Source organism: Macrobrachium rosenbergii, chromosome 5, assembly GCF_040412425.1.
Source record: "Macrobrachium rosenbergii isolate ZJJX-2024 chromosome 5, ASM4041242v1, whole genome shotgun sequence".
In the NCBI taxonomy this organism is placed as follows: domain Eukaryota; kingdom Metazoa; phylum Arthropoda; class Malacostraca; order Decapoda; family Palaemonidae; genus Macrobrachium; species Macrobrachium rosenbergii.
In genome coordinates, this window is record NC_089745.1 from 11,428,660 (window position 1) to 11,449,489 (window position 20,830).

Sequence of the window (20,830 nt, forward strand, 5' to 3'; positions counted from 1 at the left end):
TAAACAATCAACCACCATCTAAACACCAATTTATTTTAAAACACAACTACAGTAAGTAGACACTCCTCTGATATGAATATCAATACCAGTAATGGTAGACATTTCAACCAAATTTACAATTCTGTATATTCAGTCACCCATATTACAATGAGCTGACCACTTAAGCAACCTCTTAGGTTTACAGACAGTTTGGGGTGTTTGGCCTCCTAATAAGTAACTAAATATGACAAAATTATTAAAGTAATTTGTATTTTTCATAACTAACAAACCTGAGGTCTTAGCATTAGGATAAACTTCTAGTGCCAGCTGGAATCTGGTAAAAAATTAAATTTTTATGATAAAATTAAGTTTTATATTTACTTACCAAGCAATTACATAGCTACTAACTTTCAACACGGCAGTCTAATAAAATTCAGATTTTCACAGTGGCGCTGCCATCACTAGTGTAGGTGACAGGGTCCCAACCACTTTCGGGACTGATTAGGTACAAATCAGCATAGAGCTTCAATTCATTTAATGCCTAAATGTCCAATGAGGGGAGGAGGGTGGGCTCCGGTTATGTAATTGCTTGGTAAGTTTATATAAAGCTTCATTTTTATATGTGACTTACCAAACAATTACATAGCTCATTCCACATTACGAGTATGTGGGAATAATGGACATGTTCTAATCCAAAATATTAATAAAGATAATGACTTTGAACTTGAAAGGTTGCTAGCATTGGGTCAATGCTTGTTGTACCTTATCTGGTAAGAGAGCTGCTTCAGGCAGGGCCCACCTCTGGTCAACGCTCATCCTAACCTGTAAAGGGTGTGGCAGTATTGGCCAAGAGTCACCCCCACTTCAGTGGGTACTTTGCAGCCATGGAAGTTCACCAATGGCTGACAAAGACAAAAAATAGTGCCCTTGCCCTGGGCATAGACCAGAATAAACACAACACTGTCACCCGCAACCAAAATTAAGAACCACCACACCAACCATTGGAAACTAGCAGGTGCTCCAGGTACACTATACCCCAGGCTTCCCTTAAACTCAATGACCTTACAAGGTGAAGAGACAGTAGAGGGACAGAGAGCCCCCTATGCTTACCTTCCCAACCATGCCAGCCATGGATCCCGGAAGTTGGCGTCGAGCACCCAAATGTGGTGCTGAACACTCCACAGTCGGAAATTGGCGCCAATCAGTTGGGTGCGGAAGATTGACGAAGCACATGCCAAGCGAGCTGAAAAAGAGGGGTGCTCTGGGCGAGAAACGACGCTGACCTCATGAGCTTTGACCTTAAGGGAAGATAAAACATCTTCTTGAACTTAAGAATGCACTTCTGTAATTGAACTTCTAAGGAAGAAAGAAAGTACATTCTTTGACAGAGAGCACAAAGGGTTCTTCACTGAGCACCAAAGCTTGTTGGAGGGTCCTCTGATCTTTTCTGTCTTCTGAAGATAGTACTTCAAGGCTCCCACAGGACAAAGTCTCTCTTCCTCCTCTGGCCTGAGGATGTCCATTACTCTCTTAATAGCGAACAAGCAAGGCCGTGGCTTGGAAACGTCCTCATTCTTGGCGAGGAAACCGAGAGAGAGAGAGGTAAAAAGTCAGCTAACTGGCTTGTAGAGTTTTGGAAGACGAGATGTTATTTTGCCAGTACCATCCTCTGGAAACTAACCACTTGGATTGGTAGAGCCTGCTAGCAGAAGATCTTTTGCATCTAGCAAAAGCTTCTGTAGCTTGCTTTGAAAAGTCTTCGCTCTGACGAGGCTCCTGACAGTCTGAAGCCGGTCAGGGCCAGAGAGGACAATCCCTAATGGGACCTGAGGAAGTGGGGCTGTTTGAACAATGGCTGTCTTTTCAGCAGAAGTCTTGGGAAGTCCATTAACAGACACAGCAGATCCGGAAACCATTCCTTCCTAGGCAACAACGGAGCGATTAGGGTCATTGAGACGTTCTGGTGAGAGAAGAAGTGTTGATTGCCTCCCTGATCAATCCGAAAGGTGGGAAGGCGTGGACATCCAGGCCCATCCAATCCGTCGCCCATGCAAGAGGGTCTGGGACTGGGGAGCAACATGGGGGCAAATGATGATTTCTCGATGTTGCGAAGGGGTCCACAGCTGGTATGTCTCAAAGTTTCCAGAAATCATCACATACGAGGGAGTCCCAAGTCCACTCCATCGGCAACACCTGATTGCAGCGATTCAATTCATCTGCAAGGACGTTCATTTTTCCCTGCAAGAAGCAAGTAATAATCTTCACCTGGTACCGATATGCCCAGAGAAGGTCGTCTTTCGCCGACTCGTAGAGAGAGAAGTAGGGACAGAAACTAAAGGAGAAAAAACCTGGAGACTCAGTCAAATGGCCCTTAGTTCCTTTACATAGATGTGGAGCTCTCTGATCTACAGGCCACATCCTTGAGATTCTCCAACTCCCTAGAAGGGACCCCCAAACCTCCTGAAGCGTTTGAATAAAATTCTGGGTGCAACGGTAGAAGAGACTCCCCGTCAAAGTCTTTCTACAGACAACCACCATCGAAGGTCTGTCTTGATCTGTGAGGAGACGGGGGAAAAGGAAAGGGTCCAATTGGGTTTTCCCACTCCAGCACACTTTAGATAAAACTGAAGAGGCCTCATGTGAAGCCTGCTCCTTTTTACAAACGGTTCTACTAAGGCCCAGCCTACACGCTAACCCGAAGCCAGTGTAGCAATCATGCAATAATTGTCTCTTTCTTCCTTCTCTTTTGTATCACTGTTTCACTGTAACCTTTGAGGAGGGTCTTGCAAGCTGTTAAATATGGTAATAGTACTAAATGCAACATTACACTAAGCATAAAATATAATATATGAAAGTACTTGTTCAAGTATGTGTTTGCCGAGTTTATAGTAATCAAGTGGCTGCTGTTTTGTACTGCCTTTTGTTATCACCACATTAAAAAACCTTATAAACAGTTCATTAAAATTTTGTATGTTACCTATTACAGCAATATCATCTATTTGGTATAATATACAAAAACTTACATATTCCTTACACTGTCCAAAACACAACACGTCCTAAGCTACTTAAGCTTATGCTATTATATATCCCTAGCTGAAACCTTGGGTAAATATGTAATGCACTATGTTTACCAACAAAATTGCATTAATTTCATCATAGGATAAAATAACAATACACATCCAAAAAGAAAGAGGGAGTCAACAGACAGACACAAATTCATACAACTGCATACAGAACTGCAATTTTCACCGTCTCCCTACAAGATCATTACGTTTAGTAAAATAAATTGAATTCAATTTTTCTGGACTTGGACATATACAAGTAAAAACAAATATCTGATAAGTTGAAGATTGCATAGTTAAGGTGGTACTTTTAATTTTTTTTCCTGCCTTCACAATACCAGACTGTAAGACACTGCATTATCATTCTCACCTTCTTTGGTGCTGGAGAGGCAGAATGCCTAGAGGTCCTCCTATCTGGGGTTCTTCTATCTGGAGTCCTTCGGTCAGGGGTTGGACACTCATCTGTTATATCTGGGGTATTCGCACGTGAGCGTCTGGCAGCACGATGTCTTGTGCTAATCTCTTTGGTACGAGTCCTTGTCCTCATTCGCAAGTCTTCTTCAGTAGGTGTTGGAGGTGGACGACCAGACCCAAGAGGAGGCTCCCGTGGGTTTGTGATAACAGGTAGGTCCCCATACCTTTTGAAGTGGATTCTACATTCATAACATAAAAGCTGTTTGTCTTTCCCAGCATGGTGCCAATCACGGGATGCTGAAAAATTGAGATTCTGTTATCATTGGAAACTTCAACCTTAGCAGAAAACACACTTGATAGTCAATGGGATAAAACATGTACCTCACAGAGCTTAATGTAAGTTGTTCAAAAGAATTAAGCATAAAAAAATTAAGCATGAAAAATACATAGGAAAAAATTAGAAAATAGAATACAGATGAATAGTAAAAGACAAATCAACAAATTAATAAATATATGGACACATAAATAACAACAATATACAATAGAAAAAGCAAAGAATATAATGTAGCAATTTCATTACTTTTAAAAATAAGAGCATAACCATCAATAATACTACCAATGAAAGGATGTTAAGTTAGTTATTTCATCCAGACAACCAACCCATAAATTTTACTTTAATGGCTGGCCAGAATGGTGTTCTTATGAAAAGAATAAAATGAATTATATTTATGTAGATAACTATCGTCTTATAAAAACTATAATACTGCATTCTCTACAGATGGGAATTAAGTCATCAAGAGCAGTGGCCACTGTTCAGGAACACCAATGGGCTCTTCATTAATTATGATGCTTATTGGATGGGCTAGATCCCCAAAATGTCTGTTAAACTGAGGGGTCCACCTATTATATTTTGGTACTATCACTTTACTTCTTTATATAATAACTAAATTTTCATACAGTGGTTCTTTTAAAAGAAATTATTTTTTTAATATAAACCCATCATTTGCATTGCCCCACATTCGAAGTTTTCATGAATCATCTGCTGGCTGGATAGCGAAAAATACTTACTTGTCCTCATGGACCCTGGGTTCCAAAACAACAGTGAAACTGTGTGTAGTCAAGTTACAACTTCAAGTCATCTGCAGGGATGAGGGACAGCAAAACCCATTTACATCAGCCCTAATCACACTTCTGGTGGGTGTAATGAGCTGCTCAAGAGAACAGGAATAGCTGACAAGACCCCTGTGACAAATAAACTACAGGGTCTGTATAAGCAAGAGTGTGCAACACTGTTAAGTGAAGCACAAGGTATATGGCTGCACTCATCGCGATGTAAAGGCAAAAAATCTTACTTGACTGTCTTGTACGATGACATCCTAAATCACAGGAACCACAAAAAAGATGCAGTTATCAATGGCAAAAAATGGTTGAGCTTGACTGTCATTCGATGGGCGGAGTTCAATTCCGCGGCCGGCTGATGAAGAGTTGAATTTATTTCTGGTGATAGAAATTCATTTCTCGCTATAAGGATTCCACAAAAAGGTCCCGTTGCTAAGTAACAAATTGGTTCTTAGCCACGTAAAATAAGTCTAATCGCCGGGCCAGCCCTAGGAGAGCTGTTAATCAGCAGCTCAGTGGTCTGAAAGTAAAACTAAGGTATATTTAACTTTTCAACCATGACAAGTACCATGAATGTTGCTTCTACTACAGGTTCAAATAGGGCAGGTTTTGGACATTTTGTGCATCCTCACCACTCAGGAGCATTACAAACAATTATACTTCACTGCGACAATGAGTAACTGACATTAGATTTCTCCTAAGGAACAATGCTACCTTGCTCCATGTCTCAAGGTTACCTGTTTGAGTTCAACTGAACATGTCTATCAACAGCACTTCCCACGATGACTTGAAATGAGTAACAGGCCGGGCATCCCTTGTTGACTGCATTAGAGAAAAAGAAGGCATTCTGGTCATTTACTATTGGTTGGACAATGACAATATTTGTCGTATGAATTCTTCATAATGGAGAAACTATTGAGAACACCAAATTCATCAACCTATCTGGGAAAATACAACATCCAAGTAAACAACTACCAAGATGAAGTAGGGCATAAGTCTGTAACATTTGGTAACATTGTAGCCAAGTAGTCTGCTTCAACAGCCTCCTACACAATCCAATCCAAGCATGAGATTCAAATCTCATGGTCCCCCAAAGATCAATCTACCCGAGGCTGATGAGAGTGTTCCTACCAAAAGGGTATCTACAGAGAAGCCTATGTGATGAAATTAGTCTGCATGGCAATCCTTGCTTGGTCATTGCAGTGAAGCCTTTCAAGGGTTTCTGGAGTTAATGAGGAATTGTAGGATGTGCAAACCAAGTAAGTGTCGTTATCCTCCAAGATAATGAGTTTGAGATAGCCAATTAAATTATGAATTTTGTGGAAAAGTGTACTCAGGAGTTTTAATAACCCCCCAACAAACCCATTGATGTGTGACCGATATCCCAAAAGCCATAATTTAGATAACTGAGGCGACAAGTTTTGTAAGTCTATTTGTCAAATTTGCAAATGTGAAAAAGAGAAATAGAGAAAACGTAATACTGCAAGCAATATATAACTGCTATTATTATTATCATCATCTCATTACTATTCAGAAGATGAACCCTATTCATATGGAACAGGCCCAGAGAGGCCATTGACTTGAAATTCAAGCTTCCAAAAAAAATATGGGAGAATAGATAATAAAATTGCTTGAGAAAATATTCCTGAACACAGATCCATAGAAAACTTGTGTTTTTGTTCTTATATATGACTTAAATAATCATCTTTATCATCATCATTACATTATTATTACACGTACAGTATTCCCATATCACTGCAACAAAAGAAAATGAACAAAATATCCTAATGCCATTTTTTAAAGAAAACAAAATACACTTAATGACAGGTCTATGGAAAAACCATAAAAGAGATTAACATTAAGGAATGATATGGATGGCTAAACAGACCCGTCTGTGTTGCTTTTTCTGTCTGGCCACACCCTAACTTTTACAATGTGTTTGATCAGCCGTAGGTGACACGGATTTTTACCTCTACTGCTGCTTTTCCAACTGAAGGTTTAGGGCAAGCTTTGGAACTAGGAAAGTAGATTTTATCAAAATAAAAAGTTTCACAAGACTTTATATCAACAATGATCACTCCTGATATCACTCAGGAGTGACTCAATAGTGAGGCCAAGCAACTGCTACCAAGAGGCTGTGGCTGCAGAGAAGTCCCACCAGCATCCACCAGAGAAACTGAGGATTCAGATAAGCTCAGATTTGGCAGTCAAAACTTTTATAAGACTACCTTAATGAGGACCACATCCAGATTCTGCCTTCAGTAGACAAGACATGGGGGGCCTTCAAGTAGATATCTCCACCAAAATAAGATGCGGTGTTTGAATTACAACAGGCCTTCTAAACTGGTATGGTGATTCCCACTTTGACCTCAAATGAGAAGCAGAAGAAAATGCCTTTGAAGCTTTGCTACTGATGTTGTAACTAGTCTGATTAATGGATAAACTGAAAGTGAAAAGACTCCATTAAACTTTCCTTTAGTTGATTTCCAAAACTTGGCATTCACTGTTGGTTGAAGCAACAACATCCATGTCATATATATAACTGTTAGTGGTGACCTCACTTTCTGCATAAATGGATTGGGCCATGGGCTATTTATCAAGTATTTGTTGGTCAAACAAGTGCAGCCAATTTGAAGACAATAAAATGACTTCAGTGAGGCATTCTTTCTGGTATGAAGAATGCCATAGTTCAACCGTGGGTTTCTGTACTTCAGAATATTATCAGATTCAACATTCTATAAACATGACAGGTTTATGGCTGCTTTATCTGGAACCTTATTTCCCTTTGCGCCCCCATGAGCAGGGATCCAATATATTTCAACATTTATGCCAGCTCATATAATCTATGGAATGTAAACTTAATATGGGATCTTCAGGACATGAAAATAAGGCAGATTTATGACTAATGGGGCTGTGATTAAACATATGGTGTACAATATCCTATTACTGGACATATGATGCAAGTATATGGTCTGTACTACTCTATACAGCAGCGACATCAGTACTGACAAATAAAATGGTGGAGAATTTGTAAAGGCGTGACTACAGAATAAAAGATGTGACTACAGAATGCTTAGATTCATGCAGTAGGAAGACCATAATGTCAGTGGGGAAGTGGCAGAGATATAACAGATTCAGACATAAGATAAAAAATATATACGGAATTTCAGTCAAAAGAGTAGAAGTAGTGAAAGGAGCAGGACAAAAGATGAAGACTTACAACAGATAAGAATTCAAGAGGAAAGTCTACAAGTGACAATGTGGAAGGAAAGATAATTGGAAAACTTAAAGCAAAAACTTCAACAACGATAATGATAAGTTCAGGCTCAAATATCACTAAAATGTGAAAATAAAGCACAATAAGTATAACATTAATATCAAAGATGTCAAAAATTCCTAAAAGGGTAATAAACTTTTCTTACATGTAGTGTAACAATGTCTACAATGGTATCCTTGTCGGTCTTTAGAATCTGAGTCATCTGAATCGTCATCCTTCTCTGATGCTGAGGAAGGATCCAGAGGATCACTGGGACCTGTGTTGCGCTGAGCTCTGGGTGTTCTAATTCTCCTCAAAACATTTTGGCGACGATGCCGTCGATGCGGTCTTTGGCCAGCTGCCGCAGGAGTCTTCTTCCACAAATAGTAGAAGCATACCAAATCACTCTAAAAGAAAATAAATGCTTTCATGAATACATATCAACTGTTAATTGAAAACCTACAATGACTCTGAACCTACTGTTAAGCTACATGGAAAAACAAGCACAGTTTTTTATACATACTCATTAGAGCAGTAAAATTTTCCTGCAAATACTTCAAGTATTTTGTATTGCAACCATTATCCTAATGTTTAAAAAAATCATAAGACCTTGGTAGCAAGAGCATGTACAGTGACCCCTCGCTACTTCGCGATTCGATTATCGCGAATTCACGACTTTGCGGAGTTTTTAACATATATTAATGGAAAATATAGTGTGGATTTTCTGGAGAAAAATTGCGATATATGAACACCCAAAATTTCTCATTAAATCCATTAAAATATTAATAATAAATAGTATTTCCTAGTCTAAGAACAACAAAACAAGCGTAAAATAGCAAAAAAACACATATTTGCACTTGTAACTCCTAACAAAAAAAAATAAATAATCTGGAAAGTGATGCCTATACTGTAACTACAGTTCATACAATACCCTTGGGAACTTGTTGACATTTTATTTCCTGTCAAAGAGTGATACAGCCTATATAGCACTGCAATATATAAAGAGCACTAACTGCCCACTATCTTTCACTCTAATATTTACCTTCCTCTAACAAAACAAGTCCCCTAAACCACTTACAATAAAGACATGTAACTCTACAGTCTGGGAAAAGCTCATTACAAGTTTTTAATACAATCTAATAGAATTTTTGAGTTACCTAAAAGTGAATTAGTCCTTCATAGATAGTCAATTCGGCAATAATGTACCATACTATTTTTTAAGAACATATTTAACTGAATAAAATATTTTAATGTTCTTGACATCTGTGGATGAGACCTAACAATTCTGTAAAAATATAATGGATCAGGAACATTTCTGACATGGGGATGCTAATTTTTACATGGTTTCTTTTTCTTAAAACTCTATCAAATTCCAGTACTTTATTCAGTCCAATAGTGTAAAGGTTACAGTTCTTCTTAACTCCTAAACTAATTCATAATACTAATAACCAGACCAGGGTTAAGATTCTTAGCCCCTAAATTATCATCATAATAACATACTTGAAAAGTTCACACTGCATATACAAAGTACTGTACAGTACACAAGAGCTGCGAGTATTCTCCAACGAGGAATGAAATTTAGAGATAAAAAGTTAACATTTAGACAACCATGAGGCAAGAGGCAACAGAAAAAATTACAAGTATTTTGCAAAGATTACTGCAACTGGATAAAAAACTGAAAAGCTGGATAATATCTATATATCCCTTACAGCAATACATGATGTATTATGCTCATTATACTATTAGAAGATTATTGATTGCTAAGAAAAAACAATAATTCAACGCAAACCACCCAAAATTTTTCATAAATGGGGTCGATAAAATATTGTCTTTGAAATTAAAGAGAAGAAAGTAGTATCCACTTTACATTCTTTGCGCCTTATAGTTATTCTGCATACCCACCTAACATTTACTTTTTAATATTTTCTGAACAAAAAACTATTTTGGTACTTACTGTTTCCTTGTGAGGCAAGAGATCCTTGCGTATTCTGAAGAAATTCTTGCCATACTGTCGTAAACCTTTCATGAATCGTTTCTGTAAAATAAAATCACATTTGCAAGTCAGTTATCATCACATCCTCAGCATTATTTGAAATGAAACAATGATGCAAAAGTAACTCTTCATAATCAATCACAACTTCTAACAATAAAAATGTGAATTACCAGAGAACAAAAATCACAATGTAAAACTGATAAAACTGACACACTGAAGCTACACCCAGTATCTTGTGTTTTATTGCATTATCTTAGTTTGGATCATAATGACAAAAATAGCACTTGCCACAAATGTAAATAAGTACAGTAATGTTACTTTGATATAGAACCTCTCTATAAACTGTTACTTTGATACAGTACTTCTCTATAAAAAAATAGAAACATCTAAACAAAATCATTTTCAGTGCCACATTTTCCCTTTACAGGGTTATATAAGATTTCATAAACTTCTATCTCATGCACTTTTCACCTGAATTCCCACTGGGTCTAAGTCTTCATTTATTCTTCCTAGTGGTCTTTGCCTTGTTAATCCCATACCACTACTTTTCTGACTGACTGTTCCTCATCCCTTTAAATCACATGTCTAACCGTGACATTCTTTGAGTTGGTCTGTCCCTTGCCTCTGCCCCTCATGAGCAACCTTTAAACCTTTTACTGGTCTATCCCTTGCTTCTACCACTCATGAGCAACGTTTGCTTTTAAGAAAAGGTGCAGCAGGTACCTGTACAAGAGGAACGACACGCAATGTCACAGACAGAAATGTGAGCAGCCAATGTAGTTAAAATAGTTGGCATAACGTAAACAGGATCCCAGTAGAAACAAAAGAAATACCATGAGCAGCAGCAGCAGCAGTAGCCATTTGGTCCAAAAGGCATAGTGATAGGAAGAGCATTGTAAGAGTAACTTGATGCAGCTAGCATAGCAAGAGGCACCAGCACATTTTACACTTTATGTAAACCAACAGCAGGTGTAGCAGACTAAGAAGTAAATAAGGATGAAATAATAACCTGACAAAGATGGCCAAACAACAATGCAAAAATATTCTCCTGTAGCTATGCAAAGGTTTAATCCTACTTCAGTATCTCCAGCATCAACAAGGTAGTACCGTGGTATATGAGAAGCGGTATCAGAAAAGCAGGCACAAAAACCAGGAAGCAATCCAATCAATGAGTAAAGCATTAAGCAGGCAAGTATGAGTGCAGCCTCTGAGGGAGGAGTACAGGTACAAGTAGAGTGGGGAAAACAGGTGGACCAAGCAAACATGTGATCACATGAGCACACATTTCAACACTGGTACTCTTTAAATGGATGTTGGAAGCAGATCTAGAGGCCAACCATGAAGCAGAGATTCAAGAGTAGACAAAGCATAAACGTCTTGCACAGGTGATACCAAGAGAGCAGCAGAGTAGGCGCCTAAGCAAGTGGAGAACAGCAGATGAGGGTCCACCCACACCCACTTTGCTTTGGCATACTTATGCGTAATCACCACCAAAAACCTATTTGTGCAAGCAATATATCAAAAGGGGCAAACACTAATACACAAAACTTAGCAAAAAAACAGAAAATAAGCAATAATAACTACAGTAAGCAGGCAAAAAAACCACCTGCGATTTATTAATCACTTAACTGTGACCTGTAATTTAGAAAAATAGAGTAACAAAAATCAGACTACACTATTAAGAAAAATGAAAAGAGGGAATAAAACACAAAATTGTTTCCAAAATGTCAAATCTGTAGTCCAGAAATAAGACATGGTATGAAAAGCCACTCTTAGTTACTCTGCTTCAGCCTACAATGAATGTGTAGGAGACATTCAGGCCATAAATAAGGGCTCTATGCGATTGGTGGGTTTCATATGATAATAAAGAAATTTACTTGAAACCAGGGTGCATTTCAATGAAAACTTACTCTTTCTTCCTCTGACCATTTCTTCTCTATTCCATCAGGGACGGGGCATTTCACAAGCGCCTGTAGAGCCTTACCATGGTCATAGTCACTGTTATGGAGCTGAGAAATTGCTTTTATTAAAATTTGCATCACAACAAACTAGAAGTAACTTATCAAAACAAACAAGTAGTAACTTATCATAACAAACCAGAAATAGCTTATATTGCAAGTAGTTTCTGTTTAAAGCTAACTGAAATTTCAATGCCCTAAAACATTTATGGAAAACAACACAAAGTGTATTTCAAAAAGAAATAGTACTTGATTACCATAAGTAAATTTACACGAAAGTATGAAAAATTTCCCATTCACATGATAATTTCATTATAATCCATAAGTCAGAACCTTCCACGTATATCAATAAAATATTCATTCAGTATTTTCCTATATAAAGTGATACCTTACCATTTCCAAAGCGTTAATTGTCGTGTCATCGCGAGAGGCAGCATTACAACCATCAGTGGTGGACCCGCCATCACAAAGCCCAGCAAATGCTGCCATAGAACGTGCTGCTCGCAGGTACATGAGAAGATCTGTGTCTCTTGATGCACCTGGCACCCATCTTTGTTCTTCCCAATCAGCACATTCTTCCGGCCGCTCATCAACCACCACATTGCCCCTGTTGCATTAAAGAATCTTCACTATTTACAAAATCTCTACTGGGAAATTCATTTTCTTCATGTCAAAATTAGATTTAAATCTTACATACTCAATGAAAAGCAAGTAAAAATTACTTAACCCTAAAAGAACTTCAAAATTATTGTAAATCATACTTTTGAGCAAGTCCTACTTGTATGTTGCTTAAAAAAAATGAGGGCCAAAACAAGGTTTGTATAACTAAAAAATCTAAAACCATAGCAAAAACAACTGGTCAATATTCTCAAGGAGACTGGATGAAAAATGTAAATCATTACAGCAGGGTAAAATAACCATGTGAATAGTGTAAAGAAATGCTATTATTGCACGACATGCCACGCTATTTGTTGGGTTTGCAAAGGCAAAAAAAATTGGCAAAAAGTTTAAAACACATAACACAACCTTACTAAACTTATGAAAGATAAATTTTTACCTGTATTCAGGAAGTTTGGCTTGATGAGAGGGGCCTACACGTATTTCTCCCTGAGTAGAAGCCAGCCTCCTTGTCTCTGGGTTATATCTGAGGAAAAAATTAAAATTCTGAAAACTGTATATAGCAATGGACATCACAATGCTACATCTTAAAAATTAAATGAGTTGCATGGGAATTCTGTGAATTCTTCATTATTTAAGGCAAGGTGTGTCAATTAAACCCTAAGTTGAATGTGCAAAAATGATTATAATTACTAAATACATTAAATTGCCAGTAGGGCACTACTAAAATTCCACTTCAAAACAATACACAAATGCAGCATATCAACCGATATGGCATAACCACCCATACCAAGCTATGTCACTGCAATATAAGAAAGTACAAAACTGGACGTTCTTCTTGAATTACGTCAACTCTACTCTAAAAGAAATGTTTAAGGAAGCAGTGAAAGGTAAGCAGTTCCACATTACAATTGGTTTAATTGTACAACAGTTCTTGCAGGGCTTTTATAAGGGATTCCATCTATATATGTTCCCCTACCAGCTCCCAACCAACTCCTCCCTATGAACTTTCTATTGAAATGTTGAGGACAGCATTACTGTTTGGGCTAAAGCAAATATCTACCTCGATATTCTCTGGACAAGATGTGTTTGTGAAATATGAATACCCATTTGGTGTCTGTATTTAGAAATAAGAAATACAGTTTTGAAATAAGTAACAAAAATAATCTTGACGTCATCTGAAAGAACTCTTCCTAAAGTGGATCTGTTAAATATGAAGTCTCTATTCCTTATAGTTCAAAGGTAAAGGCCAAAATTATAACTATAGATAAAATCTACGTAACCTGGAATCAAAATTTTACATTCTGGCAAAGTCTTCACATTACATGTGACTAGACATGCTGATGGACAGAGAGACAAATAAATGAATATCCCTTCATATATAGCATACCATGATGATCAACCTTTATACCAAGTCCTGACTGAAATCTCTTCAACAATATAGGAATTGCAGTGACAAGCTCAGTTAAAAAAAAAAAAAAACCCACACTATGACACAGAAAGATGGACAATCTCACTTCACACATATCTACATGTACCAAATTTGACCAAATTTTCTTCAAATCATGTACAAGAAGTTGCAATGAGGGGCTGAGAGTGCCAGACACAATGATGGTAACAGATGATCTCCATTCATACATATTAATGCCATCTGAGTCATGCAATTACCATTTTCTAACAATTAACATAAGCAACTTGGTCTATAATTGTTTACATTACTCTGGTCTTTTCCTGGTTGGGAGATGTGAATAATTATGGCATTAGGTAATTAAGAAGACAAATTTCTGAGCCACAAATGATTAGAAATTGTAAAATGTATAATCTAGCTGATGACAAACTCACTGTGAGGCTGCAGTGGGAAGACCACAGTTTATTTTCCAGCAGCTGGAAAATACACTGAGATCTCAAAGACCGAGATGGTTATATCACAAAGGTAAAACCTGACAAAAATACTGGTTATAACAATTATGAGTGCTCTAATAATTATGTCTAGATACTAAATAGAGTGGCCCCCTTACATTTGATAACTAACTGGTGACAAAATTGCAGAAAGTCTTTATTTACATATATAAGCACTTCTCAAATATAAAAACTGACATGTTTTATTACCAATACTGCAGACAGTTTTACTGTGAGAGAGAGATTTTGAGAGGTCAGTATATCATTATCATCATAAACAGACAGATATAGGTGAAGTAAAAAGGAAACAGGAAATAAGATATAAAGTATTACATTAATTGAACAAACTACAAAAGTGCAAAATACTAAAGAATTAAAAGCACTAAAGTAACTCAAGAATACATGTAGACTTGAACTGAAGATATATATTGTTGCAGAAATGTAAAAATTTTAAGACAATTTAAGTAAAATACCAGTATATGTAACTCTCATGGGTCTGACCAACAATCAGCACAATTGGAATGCTGCAGACATTTAGAAGTTATGTGCTCTACCATGTACAGTATTGTTCATGACATTCAAGAAAACATGCATAACATTTTCTTACAAAAGAGAGAGATATAAGTGTAAACTTTGTGAATAATCCGATGAAAGAATTCTATGAAAGGAATTTCTGTTCACAGCACTGATTCAATGAGTCATTAAGCTCTACCTACAAACTACCAAGAATGATTATGTATGAAGACATCTCTTAGATCACAGATACTGTATGAGGATTTATTTGGGGAAAGTTTAAACACAGCAGTCTTAATTCTAAGCTCTTCACTGAGACATCTCTAGACTCTTAAGGTCATGTCAGATTGCCAAGCCATTTATCTGACTTACATAATTCAGTACCACGAGGAAAAGACTAGTACTCTGACACTGTGCACTTAATGACCACCTATTCACCACTAATAAAATTAAATTACTTTAACAACCCGAGTCAGAAAAGTAATTGTTAAGAAATGGTTTGTACTTCCACAAAAACAAATCTTTACTCAGCAATGAAACTTAAATTCTAACAAAAAACCAGTCACTATTCATCAACATCATCACCATCCGAAAGCCTTTTACATTTTCCTAGAAGAAAACTTACCCAAGAATATAAAAAAAGGAATTATCTTCAGGGAGAAAGTCTCTCACTGCATGAATGTCTGAATAATGATCAACTCTGCATAAACCTCGGAGAACCGAAACTGGGTAGGTGTCTGTTGCATCGGAAATGAAAAGCTCTCTGCTCTTGATTACAGGGTCATCTGTTACCAAGGATCTGTTATCTAAGAGAAAATAAACCATGTTAGTGGATTACCAATACTCACAGCATTAAAAATTATGCTAAAATTTGATGTGTGGATAAACAGATTTCAAAATACAAGAGAATCATTTGAAATTATTACTTTACAGTACTAAACATGATGTAGTTTTACTATCTTACATACTCGGATGCATTTTCTTTGTGATCTCATACTGACAGCCATAAGCCAATAAGATGTGAAGGAACACTTTTTGGAATTTGTCACTGCCTTCATATATACATACTCTTTAAGAACCTTTCTGGAATTTGTCAATGCCTACATATATACATACTCTTTAAGAACCTATGACATAAAAAAACTTGTGGAATGTGTAATTCTTACCTATTAAGCAATGCTGATTGTAAAGTAAAATTACCTTTCTTCAACTGCACAGTCCAAGACTATTCTCAAACTGTGTAGCATACCATAAACAATGTTGCATCAAAAACTGAAATTATTGTACTGTATTCTATTCATTATTATTTGATAGTTAACCCGAGAGTTAAAATTCTACATTTTCATAAGTGGCCCTATCTGATAAGCAATATCATGTGCTGCATGTAAATCAACTTCAAATGTTCACAGACATTCATAACAATGAAATTCAGTAACTGTTCTTTTTTGATAAAAATGATTAATAACTTTGCAATACTCACTATTTTCAGTATTGCGATCCTGAACAAGACGCTGGTACACAGTTTCAGGCACTTCGGATGGTCTATAAAACCATTTTATGTTGACCATTAGTGTGTCCCTCTTACTCTGTGCAGAATAATTATCAAATGGTTATTCACATATGATTGATAATTCATTCAATACTAATAAAAATTTCAGTTAAAGCAAATGCCGTTCATACAGTATTCGCATGGATAAACCTATAAAACTGCACTTTTAAACAGCATATACTGTACATAATTACAAAAACTGTCAAGATATTTAACAATTTTTCTCATGTCAATACAAACTAATGTTAAATGTAATACCAGTCTCAGGTCATTTACCCTACGAAATTCTTGAATTGAGCAGATGAAAAATGGTTGGTCAGCCCGCTGACTTTCAATGTATACAGAATCTGTGGAATAAAGAAATACAGATAAAAGTGAAAATTATACAAATTTTTAATCATTAAAATGTTCCCTGTATGGGAGTACCACCAACTTGGCTCTTCCAGCACACTGCCAGAAAGTACAAAATAAGCTCTTTGCAACATCTTTTCTATCCCCAGCTGCATTACGTCCCTATTTTACTTCTCCTTGAATCCCTTTGGTCTATTCTACTAAGAAGTCTAACTTTAACTTTATCTTACATGTACTGTATATTACTGTATTACTGAGAGAGAAAAAAAAGAGAGAGAGAGAGAGAGAGAGAGAGAGAGAGAGAGAGAGAGAGAGAGAGAGCTTTAGAGAAAATAATAATAATAATCTAATAATAATAATAATAATAATAATAATAATAATAGTGCAAAATACATGTGAATTTTGCAACAACAGACTGTTATGCATGGTAGGACAAATAACAAAAATGAAGGACTCCAAAGTATTAACAGTGTAAGCCACCACTCTGAAGTTCCGGTAACAAAATAAATTTGAACGAGTGAAATGCATTTCAAGTCCTCAAGTTAAGGTATATAACAGTGGTACTGAACCAAGAGCCTTGATATCACCGTGACAAAACTGCATGTTTTTACAATGGGAAATAAAGAAGATGAAAATCCCGTATCGCCTATACCTCAGCCACATAACGAAAAGGTAGAAAGAGAAATGAAATACTTAACATGTAACTGAAGTCAATGAACTACAGTACTTTCCTTTGGTAAAAACAAACTTTTCCTTCGAAGAGAGGCAAATTAAAGAACTTTGACAATAAACAGGATTGCCATAACTTTAAAAAAAAACAGGCATGGTGACCTCACAAAAATGATCATGCTTCAAATTTATGATCTACAGTAAAAACCTATCAGAAAATATAAGTAAAAGGGAAAAGGATGTTTTACCAGGAAACCAAAGAAGGCAGGAATAAATCCAGTATATGTACTGCAAATCTGCCCTTCTAGTACAAGTGTATTTTGTTTTACCATATCCTGAAGGAAGGCGAATTCGGATTTGAGAATGAATATCTATTATTCATACCCTCCAAATAATTATTTTCTCATTCCTGTATATTATGAAAATAAATTTACCTTAAAATTCACATTCAACACTCAAAACAGTGACAGATTAAACCTTTGCTATAATACTCAAAGTCACATAAAACATAAACACTGTAACATAAACTACTTAAGATTATAAACTACAAACTTAGATGAATATACATACTTCAAAATCTTTGGAAGAGTTATTAGCAGCGCTTCACCCAAAAACATGAGTTAACTTACCTCCTGGTCTATATAGAGTAGTATCATCTGTACAAAGATAGGACGTATATTCTCCATTGGGAGCTCGGAAAGCTTGACCTCTTACTGGCTGTTTCTTGCCAACTACAGCAGTCATAACCTAACATACAAACAATTCCAAAGATTATGAAACTGTCAATACTTATTAGATAACATATTTCCATAAAACTGGTACAATGACATTACTGATGCTGTCTCCATGTATGATACTAGAATGTATTGACAATGACAAATTTTGTCTTCAGTAAAAATTATGGCTTGGACTTTAAGAACTGTTATATAAAATGAAATAAAATCTTCTGAACTGCATTCAGGACTCAAGATAGTTACAAAAAAATTATATAACCCTAATGATAAACATACTGAAGACAAACAAATCTTAGTAACATGTAATGAAAGAAGAGGAGACACAATAAAATGGAAAATAAATGCTTTCCAAGAATAATACTTAATCAATACGAAATATTAATTAAAAATGTCTGAACTATTTCAATAAGCATTGTCTTTCCCATCTTACCTCCTCAATGACTGTTCCATCCGGACCTTTTGGTCCCCCTGGTACCATAACCCCACTAGGGGGTATCGAAGGGGTGGAAGCATTAGAGTTTGAGTTTGATGACGATGCAGATGAGGGGGGTGGGTTGTCTGTGCTTCCACACCCCCCTCCATTTTCTCCCTGTTCAACCACCTTGGTTCGTTCAGTGGTTGTCATCCTAACATTATAAGTTATTCATCTGCAACAAAGATGTATTTTATTAACATTCGGTAAAAAAAAAAAAATGTATATGTATATGTATATATAATATACAAATAAATATAAAATATATAATATATATATATATATATATATATTATATATAATATATATATATATATTATATATTATAACTATATATGCTAAGACAGCTACCTCTAGACAAAGGACAATGTTTGCTACAAGGCAAACTTGAGTACTGTACAGCAGAGTAATATACTCAAAAGAGTGGTACCTTTAACAATGTAAAACTAATGCAACCAAGGTCATGGGATGCTGAAGGCAGTATGTATTACCAAAGAAGGTACAAAAGTCTACTTAGAATTGTCTATTTTCTCAAATGTCTCTAGTAATGGCTGTTTTAACAGCCATCCATCTTGAGCAACCACGGTGACAAACCTATGTAGACATGCAAGGTCTGTAATTAAAATTGTATACACTGATTCCTTTAACCATTTTACCCATAGGACATGTTTAATTAGGTTTAAATAAAAACTGTAATGCAGTTATTTTATTTATAATTTTTACTCCATGATAACGGGCATTTTCTGTACAGTACCTTATTATTGTCCAACAACTTTCTAAACCAGAATTAATAAAATTATATAATTACCTAGAGCTAGTTGGCAGTAGTTAATACAATGTAACCTATTCTGCAGCCAGGTGAGTATGTCATTCTTCTTACCAATTACCAAATCTGTGGAAGATAAGATAAGGTTTGTTGTGGTAAAAAGTCTAAAACAGTTTCTTATTCAAACTTTAACATTAAGCCCTTAAAAAATCAATTTTCACTTAGGATGGTCAAATGGGTGAAAATTGAAGTTAACCTTACTTAACAGCTCTTACAATAGTAATTGATACTCTTGAATAAGATAGATTATAAATTACTAGACATATATATTAGCCAAGAGGCAACAGTGACAAAGTACAATATTCAAATATACAAAATCACGTATCATTCTCAACCAACCATCTTGAGAGAGAGAGAGAGAGAGAGAGAGAGAGGGGGATACTAGTAGTGTAAAGGCTACATTTTTGTGGGATATCAAAGATTCTCTAGGCTGTAATTTTTTCTTCAAGTTTTTAAATCATTCAGCATTCTTCCTGATCATGTGATTAAATTCTCAGACATCATTTAGCACATTTGTACAACACACTATGATCTGGTTGCCTTTACTATCATCACACTGACATCAACAATTCCTGGATGTTAACAGAGTAAAGTTGCAGCAGAAAATGTCAAACTAATTTTCCCACTATCACAATTTCAATAAAAACTATTCAAATAAAGCTTTTCATTGGAATACTTTTCCTCGTATACATTTCCACAAAATATACAGTATAGTGAGCATGGACAACTCTACTGCGGAAGAGATGTCCATATTTTTCAGCTAGACCCTGGCTCAAGGCATGGGCCAATGAGAAGCTATAACAGTTATTTGAGAACTATAGTAACATAAATTCAGGTAAATAACTCAATAATCTAACTGACAGGAAAAAAAAGCCAAAGATGTCCAGACTGTCCCAAGGGCTGCTGGAAGGCATCCTTTAGGGCAGTCAACGTGTCCAGAACAGAAGAGGAGAACACCTGGAGTTCATATTTAGCTGTGTGGTTAACAGACTGATCACCTGAGTTTCCCAAAGCTTGAACAGTCTTACCCCAAATGAGAACATAGGGACCAATCTGTGCTGACTAACTAGACCTGAGGGTTAAGCAAAACATTCCTTCTAGTCAAATTTCCCTGACTGAGAGCTCGGTGGCACGGCAAATAACCTACATGTGCATATGTATTACCACCTGCCGGATGTGAAGGGATGCCATCCTACATCTCTTGTTGACATATGTCATTGCAGATAAAGGTCATTCTCTGTCCACACACCTGAAGCAGAGTTCCCCCTAGATGTGTGCCCCACCCATTCCTTGATGCTCTGAGAACAGAAGCACTAGGAGGTTTCCATCATTCTGCCACCAAGCAAGGTCAAGGGATGCTATTATTAACTTCTAAGCTCGAAATATTTAAAGATCTCACGGTTTCCAAATCACACTAC

At 36.4% G+C, this 20,830-nt stretch overlaps 1 protein-coding gene across 9 annotated transcripts in view; it reads right to left on the minus strand.

Moving 5' to 3' along the window:
• The window catches only part of LOC136838509 (arginine-glutamic acid dipeptide repeats protein-like), a 67,050-nt gene that overhangs the window by 36,555 nt on the left and 9,665 nt on the right, over positions 1-20,830 (minus strand). For 5 of the 9 annotated variants that reach the window (XM_067103578.1, XM_067103575.1, XM_067103579.1 and 2 more), the window contains exons 2-13: positions 19,395-19,478; positions 18,545-18,761; positions 18,010-18,127; positions 16,637-16,707; positions 16,292-16,397; positions 15,437-15,617; positions 12,839-12,925; positions 12,175-12,388; positions 11,734-11,832; positions 9,785-9,865; positions 7,997-8,237; positions 3,412-3,752 (exon numbers count right to left, since the gene is read on the minus strand). In XM_067103578.1, the coding sequence (XP_066959679.1) occupies positions 3,412-3,752; positions 7,997-8,237; positions 9,785-9,865; positions 11,734-11,832; positions 12,175-12,388; positions 12,839-12,925; positions 15,437-15,617; positions 16,292-16,397; positions 16,637-16,707; positions 18,010-18,127; positions 18,545-18,739 (1,734 nt within the window). In that variant the 5' untranslated portion in view covers positions 18,740-18,761; positions 19,395-19,478. Of the gene's footprint in view, positions 1-3,411; positions 3,753-7,996; positions 8,238-9,784; positions 9,866-11,733; positions 11,833-12,174; positions 12,389-12,838; positions 12,926-15,436; positions 15,618-16,291; positions 16,398-16,618; positions 16,708-18,009; positions 18,128-18,544; positions 18,762-19,394; positions 19,479-20,830 lie in introns of all 9 variants that reach the window. The other 4 variants (XM_067103577.1, XM_067103571.1, XM_067103572.1 and 1 more) reach the window with 1 other exon arrangement.